Genomic DNA, 25,281 nt, shown 5'->3' with positions numbered 1-25,281 from the left:
TGGTATACATAATAAATAAATAAATAAATAAATAAATAAATAAATAAATAAATAAATAAATAAAAAAGTAGCGGGCTTTTAAAGTAGTAAGTATATCCATCATTCCATTGCTGTTGACAAGCCAGAGAGAGAGAAGATACATGATTAGCAAGAGCTCTGAAAAAAGCTAGACCTTGTGGCACTGTGCAAGAGTCAAAGAATGGAGAGGAGCAAGAACCTCCAAGAACAGTGAGGAGACTCACCACTGCCAAATACCAGGTGCAAACTGGTAGAGTGGTCAACAGAAAATGAGACCAGACTTTATTGGGTTTCTTAAGCATGGGGCCACAGAACACAGGCAGTTCTTACTGTACATGACTACATGCTTGCTTTATCTCTTCTACTTTCATAATGAGAAAAGCCAATTCACTTCATACTGTGGTGGCATCTTGTTTTCTAATTATAAAGATCACCAAGGAAACATATATAGATATAAAATCACATCTGTGGTTCTAAGAATCCACAATATTGTCCATAAATTGAGAACCTTCTTTTTAGGAACAAGAAAGCCATTGACACCCATAATCATGGCCATTTATCAGACTAACAGAACCTCAAGATCTATTATTCAATACAGTTATACAATACTAATATATTTTATCACGGCAAGTGGGAAAAAAATTAAGGTAACTATGAGCTTTCATTTTATCCACCTGTGTCACATATTTCAAAGGGAACACTCACAATGACTCCAAGATCCAATTGACAAGGTATTTTTACTGTTCATATTTCTTTTTCCAATGGCAACACACTATCCAATTACTATAACCTCCACTTCTGTGAAACAGTCTAATTATATAGACACTTGTATTTCTCACAGAAATTGTATTTCTCATAGATCCACTAATAGTAATCCCATTTTCCTAGTCTGAAATTGGTTCAGAGGGAAGCATGTAGTCCAATGTTCAACCACACAGAAGCTATGAAGTCTAAGAATGCTCTCTTAAAAAGAAAATGAGGAGGAGAAGGTTCTGGTAGTAATTACACCAAAAGGGACCTTTGGTATGATCATCTTCCCGTCTCCCCACCCCCTAAAATAGAGTTTCTCTGTAACTTTGGAACCTGTTCTGGAACTCATTCTATAGACCAGGACGGCCTTGAACTCGCAGAGATCCGCCTGCTTCTGCCTTCCTAGTGCTGGGATTAATGGCGTGTGCCACCACTGTCCAACTAGGAATGGTCATCTTATAGCCATGGCAAGTGCTTTCTACACACTTAAAAATATTTTGTTTTAGCCAGGCGGTGGTGGCTGGCATACATACACCTTTAATTACAGTACCCAAGTTACAGAAGTAGAAGGATTTCTGTGAGGCCAGTCTGGTCTACAGAGCAAGTGAGTACCGGGACAGCTAAGACTGTTTCATTGAAAAACCCTGTTTTGAAAAATAAAACAAAATTTATTTTGATGATTTTTAATTAGGTATATATGTGTTCATGCGGGTTTGTGCACAGAGTACAGGTGCTAGAGGAGGTCAGAGGCATTAGAGACCTTGGAGCTGGACTGTTGAGACACCTGACATGGCTGTCAAGAACTAAGTTTCCAGTCCTCAGAAAAGCAGCAAGTGCTCTTAACACCCAAGCCATCTCTTTTAACCAAGGAAAAGGACATCAACACATGTATGGGAGAAGTTACCCCTCCTGAGTCACTAAAATGGTCCAAATTTGACTTGGCCAGCTGAGCCCAGGTTTTACACTTGTCCTTCTTTTACTTCAACTACAGCAGGGACTCATTTATCCATACCCAGAACTCTGTTATATCTAATGCATTCTTAGTTTAGAATGTAAGCTTCAACAAATATCTTAAATAAAGCCTGATGGAGGAGTGAGTGTCTATGTTAATTTTATTGGTTAATAAAGAAACTGCCTTGGCCCTTTAATAGGACAGAAAATTAGGTAGGCGGAGTAAACAGAACAGAATGCTGGGTAGAAGGCAGTGACGCAGACGCTTCAGGCAGTCGCCATGCCTCTCCTCTCCGAGATGGACACAGGTTAAGATCTCTCCTAGTAAGCGACCACTTTGTGGTGCTACACAGATTACTAAATATGGGTTAGTCAAGATGTGAGTAAGAGGCTGAAACTAATGGGTCAGGCAGTGTTTAAAAGAATATAGTTTCCGTGTAATTATTTTGGGACACAGCCCGTCGTTCCATCTACAAAAGCCTTTAACAGCCCACATAATTTTAACTTCTAGTATATAAACCTTCCTTTTTTATGACATTAAGAGCATTCCCATTAGGTTTTTTTTTTGTTTTTTTGTTTTTTTGTCTGTTTTGAGGTTCTAATCTCAGGCTGGCCTCCCAAACTCACTAGTTAGGATGACTTTTACCTTCTTGATCCTCCTGCCTTCATCTCCCAAGTACTGGGATTCTAGGCATACACTGCCATGACCAGTTTAGGTAGCACTAGGGACTACAGCAGGGCTTCATGTATACTAAGCAAGCACTTTAGTAACTGAGCTTTATCTTGAGCGCACTAGCTTGCTTTTTAGTATCTTAAAATTTTACTCTGACAGGAATATATCGGTTTTTAAAAGAGCAAGAAGACCCCATCTCAAATGAAAGCCTGTATTAGAAAGAAAATTAAGATGTTCATTGTATTAAAAATAATTTAAGGTAAACCACTAGAAAGTTAGACATAGCCTTGGCATTTTCTTACACGGGGAATTAAATAAAATTGTTTAAATAAACTTATGATCAGCCAAAAGATCTTCTGAAATAAAAAGTATGTATGAATGGGGAAATTTTTTTAAAGTAAATAAATACATCAGTAATGGCATGAAGCTGTTAAAAACAATCTTTTAAAGATACATAAAACATTTCTGAACTATTTACTTACAGGACTTTCCTGGCAGAGACATCCAAGAAGCAGGGCTGTGTAGGAGGCCACGATGCAATCCTCCATGTGTTTGCCAGCATGTTGAAGGGCTGAGAACAGTTGAACAAGGAGTTTTAAGCACTGTACCAACTTCAACAATCGTTATCATCTTAAAAGCTATTATATGAACAACTCGGTACCCCAAATTAATAAAAACTAACTCAAAATAAATAGGGACCCAAATATAAGAACGAAACTCTAACAAACTTAAGGATACTACTAACAAAGTGAAAGTATGCAACCATTTATCTCATAAGATGTATAGAATATATAAAGAATTCTTTCAATTTAATAGCAACAAGACCTGACTAAAAACTAGGCAAGAGAACTAGTACACTATTTCTTCAAAGACACAAAAAGACCATAAACATTCCAAATGTCTTTAGAGAGCTGCAAATAAATCAAAAACTTTTCCATCAACCAAAATAGTTAAGAACACCTTCAAGGTAATCTTGAAGGTATAAATAACCTTGAACCCTCATAAAATGCCCTCAATACATCTAAATGAAATAAGTTTCTTAAAGTAAAAAAAAAAAAATGTACGATTCTTTTTACATGAAATGCCTGAAATAGGTAAATCATTAGAGAGACTAAGTAGATCGACTGTTGCCAGTGGCTAGAGGAGGAGGAAATGGAGATGCTGACTGCCAAATGATATACAGTTATTTTAGGGCTAAAGAAAACATGTTCAACGTTATATAATTGGAATGAATACACAATTCTGTGAACATACTAAGCTATAGCATTACTCACTTTAAAAGGGTAATATTACAGTACATGAATTATATATTATATCTCAATAAGCAGTTCTTTTTTTTTTGGTTTTAGCAGTTCTTTTTTAACAAGACCATAAAACAAAACTATTATCATAATATGCACAAAACTATCAAGACTTATCTGGATTGACCTGCAGGCCTCCAAGTAAGAGACAAATCCTAGTAGCTAAGTTTCTTGGAAGCAAAATTTTCTTAAGAGTATCAGAACTTAGGGGAGGAGTAGCCTAACAGAAAGAGAAGAGGCTCAGCATAAGTCTCCTAAGTAGAAAAGGTTGGACATACTACATTTCAAAACCTTAGCTGGGAGGTAGTGGTGCACTCCTTTAATCCCAGTGTGCAGAAGGCAGAGGAAGGGTAATCTCTAAGGTCATCCTGGTCTACAGACAGTCCCAGGACAGCCAGGGTTACACAGAGAAACCCTGTCTGGAAAAACAAAACAACAACAAAAAACAAAACCTTAGGGACACAGTTACAAATAACTATTTTGCAGAATTTGTATATAAAGCAAGTATCATAATTCCTGGAAATAGTAGATGGTCAATACATAGTTCATTAGTAAAAACAGTGCCTCTAGCTTGGTATGTATTCCTCTTCTTTACCTAGAAAGTTCAGAGAACTTTGTAAATTTCAACAAAATACCTCAGTTTAAGGTGAGGCTGAAAAAAGAAATCTGAAAATCCATCCCCTCCCCCTTAGTTATATGGTCTCATATAACCAATGCTGGTCTGCAACTCATGTTCCTTTGGCCTCAGCCTATCAAGGGCTGGAATTACAGATGTGCACTATCATGGCCAGTTCAGCTGCTACTCTTTTTTTTAAATTAATTAACTAATTAATTAATTTGGTATGCAGTGTTAGTTTCCATGTCTACCTACATGCCAGAAGAGGGCATCAGATATCATTTTAGCTAGCTGTGAGCCACTATGTGGTTGCTGGGAATTGAACTCAGGGTCTCTGGAAGAACAGTCAGTGTTCTTAACCTCTGAGCCATCTCTCCAGCCCTCAGCTGCTACTCTTTAAAGAGTGAAGGAGGGAAGGATCAAGAAAGAAAGGTGACCAACCTCCCAATGACAACACCATGCTCACTGATAAGAAGAATTATTCTAAGTAATGAAATACCAAGCTTAACTAGACATACTATAAAAACATTGTTAAATTATAACACTGTGAATCAAAATGTTTCGAAGAACAACAACATTCTCACTGTGAAAATACTACTACTCAAGATAAACATGCCTTTATTGAGGTCAAGTTCTTCATCATCCTCCTCCTTCTTATGTTTCTCCTCTGTACCATCAGTCTTTTCAGTTGACACCCACTGTATTTCTCCACTTGTTTCTTGCCATTCTCCACTCTTATCATGCTGAGTGGTGGGAGCATCTTTGATCAACTCATCTGTTTTACTCTCTGCCAACTGGGCTGCTCGTTCCCGTTCAAGAAATAGCTGATAAAAATTGTTTTTGAAAATCATTAAAAAGACATCAGTAAGTTAGTCAATCCAAAGGTCAGCACTAAATACATATAAGCAATACTAAATGATTTCAAATGATTGTATTTATAATGTAGTTATAAAGAAGTGGGAAGGGGGGCTGGAGAGATGGCTCAGCGGTTAAGAGCACTGCCTGCTCTTCCAAAGGTCCTGAGTTCAATTCCCAGCAACCACATGGTGGCTCACAACCATCTGTAATGAGGCCTGCAAGAAGAATACTGTATACTTAATAAAAAAATAAATGAATATTAAAAAAAGAAGAAGAAGTGGGAAGGACCCGGGAGGCTCGGGAGGAAGAAGAGGTACGGAAATTCTTAAAAAAATTAATCAAGTATCAACATGTACATATTCTAATATTTTGCTCTAAATAAGAATATCTTATTTTTAAAAAAAGCTTGTTCTATATTTTACCAAAAGACAAAACTAAAGTATAAATGCTGCTGAAATTTAAGTAATCTAGTTTATGTACTGTTTCCAATAATAAAAGACTCAATAATTGTTCTTAACCCAGTGAATTCTACCTAAAAATTTTTTTAAAACTACCATTTTTTTAAAATTAAAAGAAAAATCAACAAACATATGCACATATTGGATAAATTAGCCAGTAGGAAAGTCAATAATTACACTAGGAAAAGCAACATGACTTCTTTAAAAAAAATTAAAAGACAAACAATTAGAAAATATAAACGGTCTCAAAAAGAACTAGATTTTAAACATTATTGGCATTTTTATTATTGAAAGTACGTAAGGAAGACTATTAGTAGAGTTTACTATTTATTATGTATCCCATACAGTCAAGAGAAGCCACCAAATTCCTTGTCTTTAGTTTACTTTCCTTTTGTTACTGTATAAAACACCAAAAGCACTTAATATACCCACTCACACCATTTGAGAAATTCAACAAGTTACTATTAAGAATTACCTAGATATCAAATACTAAACAGATCTTAAAAGATGTGTTAAATAAACAGACTCTGAATACAGCATGTGTAAAATAAATAACCTAGAAAAACAAAAGAGCAGTTCTCAAAACCAGTCCAAGAATCCCAGAGGTCCTAGGGAAGCTGAAGACGGAAGAGGGCAGCTGACTGTCCATCTGACGAGTGGACAGAATTGACCTAACATGCAATGTGTCGTCACTGCTTCTCACCTGTACTAATGCCTGCACAGCATGGACTTGTCCAGCTAGCCTTAAACTCTGATCTCCTTCTCCGCTAGAGAAGGAGGAATCAAAAGAACAGGATGTTTCCATGTTGACAAGGCAGTGTCGATTCCGGGCACTATACTCCACCAAATTTATCAGTAGACCCAATCCCTATAATATATTAAAAAAATAAAATTATTACAAACAAGAACTTAATGAATTATATATATGAACTTTTTATTGTCAAACAAAACGTTAAACAGAATTCTTCCATTTGCAAACCTGTTAAAAACACGGTGTAAGACACTGCTCTTTTCAAAGACAGATAGATTCTTTCACCTGGTTTGGGTGGGCAGCAGAGGAACTGTTTAGTGCATTCTATAGTCTAGGCTGGCCTTGACTCACAGCCATCCTCCTACTCCACCATCCAAAGTGCTAGAGTAATGGACACAAGCCACACTTAGCTCCTTAGTTATTAACCACCATCTTCAGTTTAAACCTCTATTTTTATGAAGGAGGTTTCATTTATTTATTAAGAATACAGTATTCTGCCTGCATGTACACCTGCAGGCAAGAAGAAGACACCAAATCTCATCATATGTTGTGAGCAACCACGTGATTGCTGGGAATTGAACTCAGGACCTCTGAAAGAGAAGTCAGTACTCTTAACCTATAAGCCATCTAACTCCAGCCCTATGAAGGTTTTTAAGACAGAAATATATGGAGAAGTATGTTCATGAGGATCCATCAAAAAAAAAAAAAAAAAAACAAAAAAAACAAAAAACCCAGAATCTCAGAACCTCTGGAAGAGTAGTCAGTGCTCTAAATCATCACTCTAACCCAAACCAGACTATGTTAAACAACTGGTTTCTTTCTTTCTTTCTTTTTTTTTTTTTGAAACAAGGTTTGCCTGTAGCTTTGGAGCCTGTCCTGGAGCTAGCTCTTGTAGACCAGGCTGGTCTCGAACTCACAGAGATCCACCTGCCTCTGCCTCCTGAGTGCTGGAATTAAAGGTGTGGACCACCACCACCAGGCTAAACAACTGAGTCTTAAATCCAAACTAAAACAAAGGTTCATCATCTAAAGATAAGATACAATACCAAGTGGCACTTCAACTCACTCACCAGCACCCGAATATCAAATCTCTGCTCCTGAGGTAGGTACTTTGGAACCTGAAGGACACAGTTCATTGCTGTGCCTATGAGTCCATCTTGTTCTCCTGTCTTCGTGCTGCCCCACTCTGAAATAAACATAGAAACAAAAATCTTCCTTATGACACCAATAACCACATTTAGAATGATTTTCTTTGTTGGTTTTTGTTTTCTTTTCCCGAGTCCTGGTTTTACTCTGTAATACTGACTGACCTGGTAAGCAGCCCAAGCTGGCCTCCATCTCACGGCACACCTCTTGCCTTAGCCTCCCCCAAAGCTAGGATTATAGGTATCCACACCATACGCAGTTATTAAAATTAAGTGTTAATTTTTGCCGGGCAGTGGTGGCACACACCTTTAATCCCAGCACTTGGGAGGCAGAGTTTGAGTTTGAGTTTGAGGCCAGCCTGGTCTACAAGAGCTAGTTCCAGGACAGACTCTAAAACTACAGCGAAACCCTGTCTCAAAAACTTTTTTTAAAAAGTATTAATTTTAAATTGTGTTTCACTCCTTTACTGAAATATGTGCTTTTGATATTTCAAGGCTTATTTACTAGGCAGTTCTAAAAGAAACAATTCCTAAAAGTAGCTTATGACTATGGAAGTAGTTATGTATGGAATATTGTAAATTATTACATCAAATATAGAATATTTTTATGTGCAATATATAATTTTTCAATAAGAAAATATTACTTACCATTATCATTAGTTAAATTGAGCAACACCCCAATGATAGCTCTCATGCAGTCCTCCACTGCTTTGCCCACATGGTTAGTGACATTCTGGTAAGGCAAAGGTTTACTGTCTGCTATGCATATGCTGTTCTCAGCGCGGTTATACTGCTGGATCAGTTCTTCACAATGCTGTAATGCTCTTAAGAGAAAATAAAATGCATACTATAAACAGTCAAGGTTCTTGGTTTTGTTGTTTTTCTATTTTGGAAGTTATGTTTAATGTCTAATAAGGTACCATATGCCTAATAATCTCACTAGTTGTTAAATTTTTGATAAACTCTTTCTAAAGAAAATTAAAAGTTCATTCCATGATGAGCATGATGGTTCAGGTCTATAGTCCCCATACAGAGGAGGCTGACACAGAAGGACTGCTTTAGCCCAGGAGTGAGATCCCATTTCAAATCAAACAACTACCACCACAACCACCACCACCACCACAACAACAACAACAAAAAATCTCACAAGAAAAAACTCCTGTTACTTGCAGGAGCTGTCGTATTTTATTCCTATCTCAAACACAAAAAAATTCACAATGCATGCCCACCCCGCCGCCACAAAAGCCTTTAAGGAACAATGACAGGTCTGTTTCAATTTTACTTAGCTGTTTTTCACTTAGTAAATAAGGAAAAGAATGTTTTAGCAGTAAAGATGAGTATTATTAAATGCTTGATATACATTAAGGCAAATCATTAGTTTTAATTGTACATGATTCAAATTAACAGGTCTCCTGGCAGTTATACCCAGTAAGTCCCAAGACTGGACACATACTAACAAGGACACATAATATGTATATAGTCTATTTCTAAAGAATCTGTAGATTGTATTTGTTTATTATTACTATGTGTGTATGATGTGTATGGGGGTGAAGGTACCACGTCACTCATGTGGGGGTCAACTTTGTGGAGTCGATGTGCTCCTTCCACCTATGCATGAGTTCTACACATTAAACAAAGGTCAAGTCTACACTCCCAAGTACCTTTACCTGCTGAGTCATCCACTCCAGCCCCCCAAGGCCTCTTTAAACCATTAATTCCATTAGTTGTTTCCCTCCAAGTCTGACATGTATCAAGTAAGCTGATTTTGTCAATTTAATTTTTCAAGAATTACATACCATACAAAACCCTTAAAGAAAAATGTAGCATATTTAAGCTATTCCTGGTTTCTTCTTAATACATGATGAGGAAATTCTCTATATAAAATTTCTAGTATTCTACAATTCTTGGTTAGGAAGATGTTCTTATAAGGCCAAACCCAAATAACTTGTTCTTCTGATGTTTGAGGATATTGACAGAATTTCCCTGTTGTCATTAGTAGCTAAACTGTCTGTCTGAAGGATTACTGAGTATCTATGATGGTTTCCAGGTGAGTGCTACTTCCCATTCAATTCTGACTTTTATCATCACTTCGAAAGATGAAAATCCTACACAAGAGATGAAATCTGTCATACTAAACATTTCTTTACAAAGGCAATTCTCAGAGATTAGTCCCTTTTTAGGGGGTGGGAAGTTCGAGACAGGGTTTCTCTGTAGCTTTGGAATCTGTTCTGGAACTCACTCTGTAGACCAGGCTGGCCTCAGTCACAGAGATCTGCCTGCCTCGGCCTCCCAAGTGCTGGGATTAAAGGCATGCACCACCACTATCCAGCAGAAAGGACTTTTAAAATCAGAAATATAAATTTTGTTAATCAAAAAAATAATAAAACAAAATAAATAAAAACAAAACAGCAACTTGGACTGAATGATAAGAGTACTTGCCTGGTATATGTAAAAGTATAGGTTCAATCCCTGCTATTACACAACAATAAACCCATCAACCACCCACAACAAAAGCACAACTACCACCCACCAAATAAAATGGAATCAGAAAAAGATTTAACTTTCAAGAAAATTCTTTGGTAAGGAAGAATCACATGCTTTAAGGATAATAATGTCCTATAAACATAGTGTAGAGAACCCTGATGGCTGTTTGGCCTCAAGAGGGAGGGAGTGGGGGTGGGGGTGGAGGGGAGGGGAGGGAAGGGGGAGGAGGAGGGGAGGAGATGGCAACTTTTAATAAAAAAAATAAACTGAAAAAAAATAAAAAAATAATAAAAAAATAATGTCCTATAAAACTCACAAAAGCAACACAAAACATGCTATGGAAATGATACAAGATAGTATTTAAACTAAGGTCATCACACCACTATGTCTACAGTTCTTTCCAATTAAGAGGTTAAAACAGTTACACTGGACCATTCACATTGAAACATTTGTTCCTTTCATACGGAAATTTACAAAGAAAATAGAGGGTCATATAGAATTGCAATTCAAGATTAATTTTTCACAGCAGAGACCCAGAGAAAGTTAAATCCCGGTGGCACAATGCTTGCTAAGATCAAGGCCAGAGAACTAGGGCAGAGATAGCAAAAACTAGGACAGTGATACCAAGAAGCTGCTGTAATCAGACAGAACCAGGACTGGAGACACAGCAGACACTGAGGTGACAGCACTAGCCTAATTGTGATGAAGGGTAGACAAGGAGAGATGATACACAAAGATCTGGAAAATGTAAATAAAAGGCAGAAATGGAGTTACAATCCACTTCGAACAAAAGGACTAATATATTTACCATTCACTGTATGCTAAGCAATGTTCTAGGAGGCCTTACAAATAGAAAAACTTGACTGATTAACATATATTGTACATAAACCTTTAAATGTCTTATCAAACATTTGTTATCTAGACATATATTATATACCTTGGGAAAATATATCTATGATATATGTTAAGATATATTTACCTGATTGTGAAAACTACACTAGTAGCTAGGTACAATTCTTCCTTCCCCATAAGAACTTGCAACAACACAGTGACTTGTCCAGGATTATAGCTACCATGAAGGAGCTGAAATTCTCACCAAACTCAAGAATCTGTACTCCTAACTTTTGCTCAACAACGTACTTATTCACAAACCTAACAGACAACACATTTTAAGGAAGAATAGAATACAACTTTAATTCCTTTGTTAATAAGAGCGTTTATAAAAACTTACTTAGCTGATGAAATAATGAGTTGTGAATCTTTATATGCGATCAGGTAGCTTTGATTCTCTGGATTATGCACTGTTACCTAAAAGGAAAGGATATACAATGACTGTGACAATCTATAACTTTCATTTACATAAATAATACCACACTTTACCTGATGCTTTAAAATATATAAAGATGAAACCAATTTTGCCATCTAAGCATGCAACTACTCTAGTTGTGACCCACAAAGTTGTAATTAAAGGTGGGGCTGCAAAACCAACATAGATATTTCTCAATGTACCAACAACTAAAAACTAATTAAAAGTCAAATGCAGAATAAATCCAAAGTGTTTCTAGAAATGATTACCCATGACTCATTTCATGAATTCACTTGAACATGAGCATTTTGCATCATGTCTATTGTCATGCCACAAACTAACAAATGTTTCTCAAACAGTTAAGATTATTATAATTATGTTTTATGCTACAAATTATAATATACACAAAAATTTCTGGTCTTATACAGAGTCATTTGCTTAAACATAACAAAAACTTTTAATGGTTCCCTTGGTGTATATCAAATTAGTATACCTTTGAATCGTACATTTGTTAGAATGACTGACTTTAAAAATTGCTGTGTAATTGCTGGGCATAGTGATACACACCTTTAATCCTAGCATTCCTAAGGCAGAGGCAGGAGGATCTCTGTAAGTCTGAGGCCAGCCCGGTCTATGACACAAGTTCTAGGGCAGTCTCAAAACAACAAAGCAAAAATAAACTGTTGTTTAAGATTCTGTCTTTATTTTAATTTTAAAACCTTTTGTACTATGTACCCATTTAATATTGCAAATATATTGAGGGTCACATTAAAATTGACTGGGCAAAACCAGGTGCTGAGTGGCAAAGTTTATGAAGCCCTAACAGGGAATTATCTCTACAACCTGTGGGTGTAACCTATAAGGCCAGTATTTAAAATAAGAAAACTGCTACCCATAATAGAGCACACATCTTTAATTTCAGCATTCAGGAGACAGAGGAAGTCTTGTCTTTGAGTACAAGACCATCCTGGTCTACACAGTGATCATCCAGGTCAACTAAAGTTACATAGTGAGATCCCAACTAAAGACTATTGATTTATCATAAAATTAAGACACCACTGCCATTACTAATAATTAACATAGTTATCACAATTCATTTGCTACAATTAACTGCCAAATACTTTGAAATGCAGACAAAAAAATCAACATACAAACTTGATACTTTAAAACTCAAATATATTTTAAATATTTTACTTTTAAATTTCATGTCCTTATTTGTTTAGTATATACATATATATATGCACTTATATATGTGTGTGTGTGTGTGTGAGTGAGAGAGTGAGAGAGAGAAAGAGAGAGAGAGAGAAAGAGAGAAAGAGAGACGGGGGGAGAGGCAGACAGACAGAGAGACAGAGTCTCTACAATGCCGTGGCCATCCTAGAACTCACTATGAAGCTCAGACTGGCCTTGAACTCATAGAAATCGGCCTGTCTCTGCCCAAGTGCTGAGATTAAAGGTATACACCACCATACTCAGCCATTTAAAATATTTTAAATAAAGAAATAACATGTTACCTAGTAAGCAACACTCTAGAAGGAACAATTTCAATTTTATGAATGCCTAAAGCTCCTCCATGTTTTTAAAAGCTCCTGGTCAATCCACTTCATCAGCAATTATACATCCTAAAATTTACTAGCAGTAAAATTGTAGCCTACACTGAACTAGGTTAAGTCATTCATAACCAAAGAAAAAAATATAGTAACTATCGCCCAGCAGTATTATTTTCCAAAATCAAATATGTTTAGCTATGTTTACTGACTCATAATCTAAACAGACAAAAGCATACTAACTAAAGACAGAAAGAAAGACTATATCTTCTGTTTTCTACAAACAAGTATTTTTACCAGAAACAGAATTCTGTAATAAGAAAACTAGTTAGTTTATATACATATAAACAAACCTGTGTGCACCTTTCATTTGAAGCAATAATACACAAAGAGTCTTTTTGTTTTGAGAAAGGTTTTTATGTAGCTCATGCTGGGCTCTAAATCATAACCATTCCTCCTTAGTCTCCCAAAATTTTAGGATCCCAGCATCTATCATCATGTCCAGCAACCCAACACATTCTTAAAATGTAAGATGCTCACTTACTGACAATTGGTTGTGAAAAGAGCCCTTGCAACTTTAATTCAGAGAAACAAAGGTACAACTCCAGGGTATATAAAACATCAGGTGGTTATAAGTACATATAATCACAATTAGAAATAATTCCCTCATGCAGTTGTCCATACTTACACTCTCTAAAACTCGTAAACATCTCTCTGCTCCCCATAAAGAGGCTACTAGTTTCTCTTCATCCTCATCTCTACTTAAATGATCCACACACTCTTTTACTAGGCAAAAAGAAATGGACAAGTTAGTATATAAAACTTCAATAATTATTCCTTTGCTAACATCAAAATACACCCACACACATGCTATAAATATGCTGGAATGTGAACATCATTTTATGCTGGATACTAAGTGTAGTGGTTTGAATGATAATGGCTCTCATAGACTCAAACATTTGGATGCTTGGTCTTTAGGAAGAATTAGGAGGTCTCGGCTTGTCAGAGAAGGCCTATACTCAGGATGGGCTTTGAGGTTTCAAAAAACCTCAGGCCGCTCCCAGCTAGTTCCTCTCTCCCTCCCCTTCTCTGCTCAGTACTTATATATATTAAGATGTGAACTCTAGCTACTGCTCCAGCCCCACATCTGTCTGCATTACGCTCCCTCCATGATGGTCATGGACTTACCCTCTTAAACTGTAAGCCCTCAATAAACTCCTTCTTTTATAAGCTGCCTTGGTTATGGTGTCTTCTCTTTGTTGTTGTTTTCGTGAGATTTAGGTTTCTCCTGTGTAGCCCTGGCTATCCTAGAACTGGCTCTGTAGAACAGACTAGTCTTAAACTCAGAGATCCACCTGCCTCTGCCACCCAAGTGTTGGTACTTAACACGTGTGCCACTCTGTGTGTGTGTATTGTATACAGACCTTTATCTACAATATGATCCAGACCACCCAGAAGCCGGAGCTCTTCTTTAAACCAATCTCCTGCTCGCTTGGAAGTGAGGGACAGCAATGTCTCCATAGCTAAATGACCAGTCTAAAAAAAATCAAAAATAATTAACGAATACTGAGGTGATGAATATTTTCTTTTTTCTTTTTCTCTTAAAACAGGACTTCAGCCAAGCAGTGGTGGTGCACACCTTTAATCCCAGTACTCAGGAGGCAGAGGCAGGTGGATCTCTGTGAGTTCAAGACCAGTCTGGTCTACAAGAACTAGTTTCAGGATAGGCTCCAAAGCCACAAAGAAACCCTGTCTCGAAAAACCAAAACAGGGTTTCTTCTCTATGTAACTCTGGCTGTCCCAGAACTCAGAGAGATCCACTTGACTCTGCCTTCTCAGTGCTGGGATTAAAGGTGTATGCTGCCACCTCCCAGCTAGAATAAAATAATTCTCAAGAAATAATTTTAGAAATATTTTTATTAAAATGTATTTAAGTCAAACACAGTACAATAAATGTTTTCTTTTTTTAAAGATTTATTTATTTATTATGTATACAACATTCTGCCTCCATGTATGCCCGCCCGCCAGAAGAGGGCGCCAGATCTCTTAAAAATGGTTGTGAGCCACCATGTGGTTGCTGGGAATTGAACTCAGGACCTTTGGAAGAGCAGGCGGTGCTCTTAACCACTGAGCCATCTCTCCAGCCCCAATAAATGTTTTCATAGGTGAATTAACTTCCAATTTTATCAGAATAGTCTATACTGAAGAGTCTGTGCCTCAAATATATTGCTTGCTTTTAAGGAAAAAATTAAAAAGTAATCTAGTTCTTGTTAGTTTCAATAATATACAATGTCAGAATAGAGGCTCCAACGTGGCATTTTGAATCAAATCATCTATTCTTTACTATAAATAAATATATTGGATTAACCAAAAAGGATGTAGTAATATACATTTCAAGGAAGCAAGTATGAGAATGTCGGTGACCCTAAATGTTCAAATTCAACAGTCACTAATTTCAACAGCCTGAAGGTACAAAGTGGTAACAAACAATTTTGGTTTATACTTTTTCTGATTAAGTAAACATGAGCATTTTTCCATATATTTATCAGTGAACCATTTTATTCTTCAAGTTCTTTGCTCACCATTTTTTTATTTTCCAACAAAGTATTATCGTACTGTGTATTTAACTGTATTCTTTAAAGCTATTTAGCAGCTAGAAAATTCCATGTAGTCACAACGCTATATATTCAAAACCACCACTATATGGTGCACAAATAAGAATCACATTTACAACTAGGTTAGCATTTTTGTGAATCTATGGTTTTAAAGCCTAAAGTTACCTTCCAACAGAGTAGTCTAGTTCTTGGTGTAATAAAGGTAGTTTAGCCTAAAAGAAGTAATCAGCAGGATGGGAGGCAGTGATCTAATTACTCTTCAGCATACTAACCCCTGGTAACATACCAATGAACTACTCATTTAAAAAGAGAGATAGAGAGAGTATGAGGAACAATTAGCAAAGACCAGTAAGACTTTTTTGTACAGACACCAACCTGAACCAGAACTTACATACTTCAAAAGGGAAAACTTTTTACCTTGGCATGTATTATATTTAAAACTGAAGGGTTGGAGAGATGGCTCAGAGGTTAAGAGCACTGACTGCTCTTCCAGAGGTCCTGAGTTCAATTCCCAGCAACCACATGGTGGCTCACAACCATCTATAATGAGATCTGGTGCCCTCTTCTGGCATGCAAGCATACAGGGAAGGAATGTTGTATACATAATAAATAAATAAATCTTTAAAAAAAATAAAACTGAATATATACATATGTACAAAATGAAACAAGACTTACCATTGAGAATCTTAGTATTACCAATTTAGAAGGAGCTAAATACTATTTAAAATTTCTTCAGAAAGGAAATTTATGCTAGGGTAAATACAGAATTAGAATCCAATACAACAAAAGCATTGAATTGGGTTCATTCCTCATTCTAGGTTCTCCAAGAAATAATTTAATGACCAAATTTATTAGTTCATGAGTCTTAACAATGATGCTAAGACCTAATGCTATACAATCTTTGAGTATAAAAAATTTCTATTAGTAAAAACTATTTATTTTAGGTTATATGTAGCACATGATAAGCTACCATTGAAAAATAGCCTATAATTTTAAGCATTTTTATTTGAAAACTAAAATAATCATCTAAAGCAAAATTACTAATAAGACTTCTGTTAACTATTAGCATTCAGTTGTCTGCTGTTTAAATCTCTATTACTACTGTTATCTTATGTCTTATCAACAAAACAAATATATATATATAAAAGAATTTTTTTTTTAAATTTTATGACCTCTTTTTTGGGGGGGCAGGGGACAGGCCTTCAAGCTGGCTTTGAACTCAGAGATCCACCTGCCTCTGCCTCCCAGGTGCCGTGATTAAAAGTGTGTATCATCATACCTGGCTATAAATTTTATTATTTAAAAAAATTAATCAAAAAACTTTAAAATTAGTCAGGCAATGGTGGTACATGCCATTAATCCCAGCACTCGGGAGGCAGAGGCAGGTGGATCTCTGTGAGTTCCAGAAGATGGTGGTTACACACAGAAATCCTGTCTCAAAACAGAAACAAAAAAACAAACCCCATTTTAAAATATACAAAAACATCACACAAGAAAATTAAGCCAGACCCAAACAATTAATATAACAAAACCAGTGTGTGCAACTATTCTTTAAATAATTAAAGCAACTTTTTTGTTTTGGTTTGGTTTTTCAAGACAGTTTCTCTGTAGCTTTGGGGGCTGTCCTGAACTAGCTCTTGTAGACCAGGCTGGCCTCGAACTCACATAAACCCACCTGCCTCTGCCTCCCAAATGCTGGGAGTAAAGGTGTGCACCACCACTGCCCGGCTTTAAACAAAGCAATTTTTAAGCCTATTGTACAATATAAAAACAACTACATTTAAGAACAGTTGACACTGAGTTGAAGGAGCAAAGGCACCCTAACTTAGTCCTGTTTTCTGGTTTCAACTATGTAAATTATTTAAAATATTGTGAGCATTTTTCATACTGATACTTACTTACCCTAACAAACCAAACATATATTTCAAACTAAAATGCTGAATGGATGACAAAAAAGATTGGAAGAAAAAATTATAGGTTCAATTTAAATTAATTTTTCCTCGCTCGCTTTGGCAGCACATATACTAAAACTGGAACGATACAGAGAAGATTAGCATGGCCCTTGTACAAGGATGACATGCAAATTCATGAAGCGTTCCATATTTTTTTATCCAAGCAATTAAAATGAGAAGGAATAATTTAAAAATTTTTCTTTTATGGATATGTAAAATTCCACATCTACAGATAGGACACATTTTTATTTATTCATCTGTTCTTGGAGATCTAGGCTAGGTCTATTTCTTGGCTATCAACAGTGCAGCAGTAAACAGACACCCAAGTATTTCTGTGGTTGACTGAGAGTTGTAACTCTCAGTGTTGACAACACTGGGAAAGATGTTATATTAAAACAAAGAATGGAAGAAAATACCATGATGAAGCCTATACTCTGAATGTAAATTTAATAATTATTCTAAAAATTGGATGTAAAATTGTGGAGTGAATGAAAATTACTGGTTTTAAATGTATAATACTGTCCTACTTCCAAACCAAACTATAGGCAATACACAAACTGCAGTGATTTTCCACTTCTAGAAAATACAGAACACATATGAGTTTTGAACCTAACCTGTGTTTAAAATTGGCTGGCTTTCCTATTTGCTATCTTTTCCAGAAACCATTAATCCCTTAGTGAGTCTAGTATAATTAAATGGATTGACACTTCGGTTACTGAGACTAGCATAAGAGTCTAAATTTTTGCGGCAAATGTTGCAGTCCTTTCAGTTAAGTACGCAATAGAAAAAAGAAGTTTTATCTTATAAAATCAAGTTATACAACAATTATCTTTTCTCCTCTCTTCAAAACCATAGGTCAATTATCTTACCGGTCTTGTACCCATTAGACTATCATCATCAATTGAGGAATTGTGCTCAGAATAAAGATAAAAACTGTCCATAATCCTACAGTGAGTAGGGGAACTACTCCATAAAGGGCACGTGACTAGGGAATTTCCCCTATTACCTTCTAGAAACCCTGAGATAGTCTAGAAGAAGCAAATGTTTGCTTACAAATCCTTTACAAATCCTAATTCTTATTTCAGAAATGGAGAAAATAAAAATTCCAGTTGCAAATTAACAGCTTAAATGCAGAGGGAAGGAAAAGAAAAAGATTAGGCAAAATGTAACAACAGTTAAAATTTACTAGCAAAATCAAAACCAAGAAAGGCTCAAATACAGATAACCTAATTTAGTGAGTCCAGAAACATGCTGGTTAATATAATGCTAACTTGACACAAGCTACAGCTATCTGAAAGGGGACTTCAATTAAGAAAATTGCCTCCATAAGATCTGGCTGTAGGGCATTTTCTTAATTAGTGACTGATGTGGGGGAGGCCCAGTCCACTTTGACAGTCCTGGGCTCTATAAGAAAGCAGGCCTAGGAAGCCAGTAAGCAGCATCCCTCCATGGCCTCTGCAGCAGCTCCTACCTCCAGGTTCCTGCTGTGACTTCCCTTAGTGATGCACCTGTAAGTGTAAGCTGAAATAAACCTTTCCTCCCCAATTTGCTCTGGTGTTTCATCACAGTAATAACCCTACTTAGGACAGGAAATGATGTTCAGAGCTAAACCTTAATAGCCACTGCGACTAATCAGACTTTCTGAGCATAATCTTTATTTGTTATAGAAACAAACAACCTACCGTTATATTTTCTAGATCAAGATGCTTATTGTGCACAGTTTCACAGAGTCTTCGGATTTTTTCTTTGATCTTGTTCATGTCTTTTTCATTCAGTAGCTTAGCTGAAGAAGCATCCTGTTCCAGTTCCAAGAGTCGAATCATGAGATCTAGGCTGGCCCTATCAAGATCCATGTTCAAACGATCTCTACTCAATATGTACATGAGAGCAGCTGTACAGAGGGACAAATTCTTCAACAGATCCCAAAAGAGAAATAATCATGAAAGCAATTACTAACAATTTTAGAAACCAAGGGCATTACTAACATTTATAAGTTAAAATGTCTAAAATTCCTACTCTTTGATTCACTGTTCTTCCAAAATATTCTAGGAAAATGAATCTATTTGATAAATACATCCCTGATTAAAAACTGTTTTCTCCAGCTGGGCAGTGTTGTTGGCAGATACCTTTAATGGAAGCAGAGGGACGTGGATCTCTGGGAGTTCAAGGCCAGCCTGGTCTACAGACTGAATTCTAGGACAGTTAGGACTGGAACATAGAGAAACCCTGTCTCAAAAAACAAGCAAACAAACAAAAAAGTGTGTGTGGGGGGGGTGTTTTATTTTTCTCTCTCCATCATCCTTCTCTAATGAATATTCAACTAGAATATGAAGTCAACTACCCATTTCTTTGGGGAGCTTATAGAACATTTTTATGTATTATACAATATATAAATATTTCCTTTTACAATATACCTTTAACTGCTTTGCAACATAAAGACATGCCAATTTTTGGTTCAAATATAGTAACAAATGTGTTTATAATTCATATCAAAACACATTTTTCCCTCTGTAGAGTACAGACAACTGAGCTTACAACAATATACTGGGGACTGAAATAAATTTAATTAGGGGGGCTGAAGAGATGACTCAACAGTTAAAAGGCAAGCACCTGAGTTCTATTCCCAGCATACATATGGTAGTGGTAGCTCATCCACTATGGTCTGTAACTTTAGTTCTAGGGAATCCAATGCTATCTTTTGGCCTCTACAAGCACCAGGCATACACAGACAAGCAAGGAAATAATTTTTTAAAGGAAACAAATGTAACTGAACTAATTTCTTTTCTAAATATTTTATTCCAGTAACTTATTTTTTTTTTAGATAGTCTTATTATGTAGTTCTAATTGGTCTGGAACTCACTATAGAGACTGGAGACCCACTTGCCTTTGCCTCCTGAGTACAGGGGTCAAACAGAAGTGCCACCAGGCCTGAAAAGTCTTTGTCAGTTTGGTGTGTTTTTAGTATTATATTTTGAGACATGGTCTCATCATGTAGCCTGGAACTCACATGTAAAACTAGGTAGATCAGGGTAGTCTTGAACACACAGGGTTAAGCCTGATTCTGCATCCCAAATGCTAGGATTAAAGTTGTTTCATTATTTTTGTTTTGTGTTTTGATAGGATCTCATATAACCCAGGCTGGCCCTGAACTCATTATATAGGTGAGGATAACCTTGAACTTTTGGTCTTCCTGATTCTCTTCCCTAAATGCCAAAGTTACAGGCCTGCATAATACCTGGTTTATGTAGTGCTAGGGGTCAAACCAAGGGCCTCAGGTTTCCTAAGCAAGCACACTAGCAACTGAGCTACATACTTAGCACCTAGTAACTGTTTCTAATAAAGCATCAACAAAATGTGTTCTTCAAATACTCAAGGTGGTATGTTTTAGATTAACGTTAACAAAGTCAGTCTTTGGTAGACAAATGCCCTAAGAATACATGGATAGAAACCAAACTCAGATCCTTTACTGCTGAACCATATCTTCAGGTCCCTTGATTAAATGCTTACAAAGCATTTTTGGAAATTTGGATGCCAGAGTAAAGACCTGAGGGACTCATGAAGAAAAGAATGTCTTATGGCTATGCCTAACTGGATAATAAAGCAAACTATGCATTTCTTGTCTTTCTGTCCTCGTTATTCTGTGTCCAGTACAACCTGGGTACAGAGGAATGTTCACACACTTTAATTACATTTCTTTTGGTTTTAGAAAAACTACTATTAATTTTGTGTCACTCAATTTATATTTATAAAGTAATTTTCTTTCATACAAGGCCACCTCAATATATCACTGTGAAGTTTGGTGATGACGATTTTGATGACACTGGAACTAACTTTGGTTAGGTAACCTTTATTTATTCCTTTTCACAACACACCTATTCTCCAGATCCAACAATGAACCAAATTATTTTAAAATCATGGACATATTTCAAAACCCCTTTTCATACCACCAATATCAAACAGTATTAACAGATTCTTCTGAATAAAGGAAATAGGTTTTATAGCATAAAATATACAGCATAGTATGTTAACTAACAGATGAGTGAGATTTTAATAATATAAACCTTTATATTACAAACATAACAAAAACTTTTTTAAGAAAAATGTCTCCAGAAAATGCGATTTATGAAGCAAAATCATATGGCTATCATCTCTACTTATCAAGCAAATAAATTCAATTTTTAATTCACTTATATGGATATCCAGTGAAGGTATTTTCTGATATAGTGAAAGACTAATTTTTTAGTAATATCTCTCAACCTCAAACACTTAAAAAAATACCTGATGGTGCTGGGAATCATCCAAGGTTTTAAAGACCATCGCAACCATCCCATGTGCTCTCAGGTGCATTCGGAAACTGGGCATAGCACATTTAGTAGCTAAGCTAATAACACTAGAAGGAAACAGAGTACGTTAGAACAGCTTAAAATTGCTAGGACATTAGCTGTAGTTTGCGTAATTCCAAATAAGCAAATGAGAAGGAAGCAGGTTTAAAGTACAGACAACACAAAATATAAAAAAAAAATAACAAAACCAAAATTTTAAAATATGTACCAAGGTTTAGAGTGTGATTGAGCATACTACCTTTATAAAAATGAACAGCATGATATCTGTAGTGTATTCCTCAGGTCACTACAACCATTAAAATTGTAAAATTCTAGTTATCTTTCATAATACCACTATTATATGAAAACTAGAAGTGGTTACATTTGATTGGATATGTTCCAACTGACTATAGAAATTCAAGCCAATTCAAGGTGTACAATCTATTATCATACATAAAAGATGACCCAAGTCTGCTCAAATCAATCTATCACTTGAAGTCTGAAACCTTGAGGTAATTTTAAAAAACAAAACCTCAGATTTCTTAGTACACTTTTATTCTTTTAGCATCTGGAAACTGAAGCCTATACTATATTTAAAAGGGAACATTTAACACATCACTGATTAGCAACACACAATTTTTTAAATGCCTAGCTTTACTAACAAATTTAAAGCCACATAGGTGAAAAAAATTAATGACATAACACACACAACATAATGTAAAATTAAGATCTTACCTAAGGCAACGTGTGTTTAGAGGCTGAGTACTCTTTAAGCCACTTAACAAGTATTCAATGTCATCAGTGAACTCTTGATTTTCACCAAATTCCACCACATCATTGAAGTGCTTCACGTGCTGAACAACAGTATATAACTGCCAAGAAAAAAATAAGCCCACCTCTTTTTTAACTATAAACTAGAATATTTAAATCTATAGGCTTACTGTACTTAATAAAAAAAAAGCCTATACAATCATTCATTTGATGTCCACAAAAATGTTTTTAAATCACCAGTACTAGTAGGTCAAGGTACGTTTGTGGTTCAAAACTCTGACTATCAGTGTAGTGATATTTGTTTAAGACAAAAGGCTATATGTTACACATAGAAATCTATCCACGTGCAGTAAAACTGTATATGGCCGCTTACTTCTTTGTCTTCTTTTCTGCATTTCAGTGCAGTAACTATATCTTGGTAGGGCTGAGTAGGTATTGTCACAGTTTTTATCACTTTGAGTGGTGGTGCAGGAGCCTTAAAAACTCCATCATCTTTTTGATTTGGTTCCTTTGAAGACAGCCTCACCTATTGATAAAGGTATTAAATTAGTTGTTCTAAGCAAATATTTTAAAAGGTAACATCTTGTCTATGTGACAAATTTAGCTTTTAAAAAGTAAATGAAATTTTTTTCTTTTTTTTTCCAGAGGGAGAAGAGGGAGGCTGCTGAAAGGCCCTAAAAGGTAATTTAAACTCCATGCAATACTAAGACTTAAATTCTTCACACACAAAAGAACCACTTGAGAAATACTTCTAGCTTTTTTAAACTTCACATTTCACATTATCTGTTGCTTCCAGGACTGTTAAAAAAAAAAATAAAGAACCACAATTGCATGCATAAGTAGCCTTGATAAGCAGTTAGACAGAGCTTCAGAAAAACTATGGCAAAAGAATCATAAAAGCAAAGGAAACTAAAAGCAACATAAATCAAAAAATACTGTATGATGGTGACATCACAGTCAATTTAAGGAAAAGAAATATTTCTATTCTTGGAAATGAGAATGAATATTTGTGTATGCATGAAGGCCTTATTTAAAACTCTATCCCCAAATTTTTGTTAATGTTGTAATTCATTCCTTTGATAACTCCAGATGATGAAGGCTTCACTATTAAGCTAAGAGTTTTAATGTATAATACTACAAATCCCTTTACTGAAAATACATTTTTTTCAAGGAGTGAGGGGTCCTCACTATGTACATGCAGGCCTTCAATTTGAGATCTGAGCCTCCTGGTTGCCTTTTGGGTTTGTCACTATACCTAGGCAAGAATATTTTACAAAAATTTTGATTTGGAAAGTATTAATGCAATGTAATATCATCTCTATGAAAAGCAAATTAAGAAATAAAAGTCACTTAAGGATATACAAAGATTCAGATAAAACACATAAAGATAAAATAATTATTTTTAAAAAAGAGGCACCAAACTTTTTTTTAAAAATCCACTTTTTGTAGAATATAGCTTTTGGGAAAGGAATTAGACTGGGTCTTGCTATGTAGCTCTCGTTGGCAATGAACTGGTGATGATTCTCCTACCTTCTTTCAACTGCTGGGATTACAGGTCTGGACTATCATGCCTAGCTTTAAATTCTAAGGATCAAGAGGCTGGGGACAATGCTCATTTGGTAAAGTGCCTGCCATGCAAGCATAAAGACCTGAGTTTGAATCCTCGGTATATATGCATAAAAATAAATAAACCAATAGCTAATACAGCAGCAAAGCAGAAACACCACCGCAGCAGTTTAGGGTGAAAATCAGTGGATCCTTGAAGCTCACTAGTCTAGCGGTACTAGCCAAACTCAATGAGACCCTTTCTCAAAAAATTAGGAAGAGAGGGCCAGTGAGATTACTTAGCAGGTTAAAGGTATTTAACAAGCAAGTCTGACAACCTGAGCTTGATTCCCAGAACCCACATGACAGAGGACTCTTACAAGTTGTACACACACCTGTACACACATCCACACAAATACATGCATAATACCACACAAACAAAGGATCAATACTAATACTTCATATAAGGAATAAGTTTTCTTAAACCCTAAAAACTATAAATTCTATGAAACATCAGTCATGATTAAATGCTTTGCTTTAGTTTTTTCTTGTTGTTTTGTTTCTGAAATAGGGTCTCAGTATGAAGCCTAGCTTGGCCCTGAACTCTTCCTACAAAGTTTTAATTTGTAAGGCTTTTCAATTATAACCTTGAAAGAACAAAAATTAAGATAGTAACTATCTAGATTAACTTAAAATTGTTTTAAGAGAAAAAAATAAAAAGCTTTACTTACTGTGACACTCTGAGGTTTTACTACCGGTGGTCCAGGCAATTCTTCTGAGTCTGGATGATTCCAATGCCTGGCATTATACACAGCTTTTGTAGGTGACTAGTGAAATGAGAAAAAGATCAACTGCTTCCATCTCACTTTGTATCCCTTACAAAAAGGTGTCAATTTATACAGAATAACTGAAATGCATAAACAAACATCTTAGACCAAAAAAGATGCTTTTGTCAGTCTATGTCAGACATAATCACTTTGGTATTTCCATAGAATTGGCAATTGCTCTTCTGTGCAACCAATCAATCATAAGAAGAAAGCATGTGAAACTCTAACAAGCACATAGATTATACAGTGGTTGTCTAAGAAGAATATAAAGCACAGAGACCTAGTTTGTGCTTCATCTACTCTGTGCACATGGATCAGGTCATTGTGTGAGCTTATAAATTACTTAGAAATAATAAGAAATGAGTTATCACTTAATGCAAATCGACTTCCT

At 35.8% G+C, this 25,281-nt stretch overlaps 1 protein-coding gene and 1 non-coding gene across 6 annotated transcripts in view; one reads left to right on the top strand and one right to left on the bottom strand.

Moving 5' to 3' along the window:
- The window catches only part of Wapl (WAPL cohesin release factor), a 67,809-nt gene that overhangs the window by 4,533 nt on the left and 37,995 nt on the right, over positions 1 to 25,281 (bottom strand). For 4 of the 5 annotated variants that reach the window (XM_038348664.1, XM_038348666.1, XM_038348668.1 and 1 more), the window contains 13 exons: positions 24,795 to 24,890; positions 22,892 to 23,044; positions 22,483 to 22,619; positions 21,704 to 21,815; positions 19,108 to 19,335; positions 14,283 to 14,394; positions 13,547 to 13,644; positions 11,237 to 11,313; positions 8,170 to 8,345; positions 7,447 to 7,562; positions 6,329 to 6,493; positions 4,926 to 5,133; positions 2,875 to 2,963 (listed from right to left, as the gene is read on the bottom strand). In XM_038348664.1, coding sequence (XP_038204592.1) covers positions 2,875 to 2,963; positions 4,926 to 5,133; positions 6,329 to 6,493; positions 7,447 to 7,562; positions 8,170 to 8,345; positions 11,237 to 11,313; positions 13,547 to 13,644; positions 14,283 to 14,394; positions 19,108 to 19,335; positions 21,704 to 21,815; positions 22,483 to 22,619; positions 22,892 to 23,044; positions 24,795 to 24,890 — 1,767 coding nt within the window. The remainder of the gene's footprint in view (positions 1 to 2,874; positions 2,964 to 4,925; positions 5,134 to 6,328; positions 6,494 to 7,446; positions 7,563 to 8,169; positions 8,346 to 11,236; positions 11,314 to 13,546; positions 13,645 to 14,282; positions 14,395 to 19,107; positions 19,336 to 21,703; positions 21,816 to 22,482; positions 22,620 to 22,891; positions 23,045 to 24,794; positions 24,891 to 25,281) is intronic. The other variant, XM_038348667.1, reaches the window with a different exon arrangement.
- Positions 17,478 to 17,580, top strand: LOC119799645. The gene has a single exon (XR_005282921.1). It is a non-coding gene; the product is annotated as a U6 spliceosomal RNA (small nuclear RNA).

This window comes from Arvicola amphibius, chromosome 12 (assembly GCF_903992535.2).
Source record: "Arvicola amphibius chromosome 12, mArvAmp1.2, whole genome shotgun sequence".
In the NCBI taxonomy this organism is placed as follows: domain Eukaryota; kingdom Metazoa; phylum Chordata; class Mammalia; order Rodentia; family Cricetidae; genus Arvicola; species Arvicola amphibius.
Note: the sequence above shows the minus strand (reverse complement) of the source record. Positions and strands in the feature narration are given on the sequence as shown.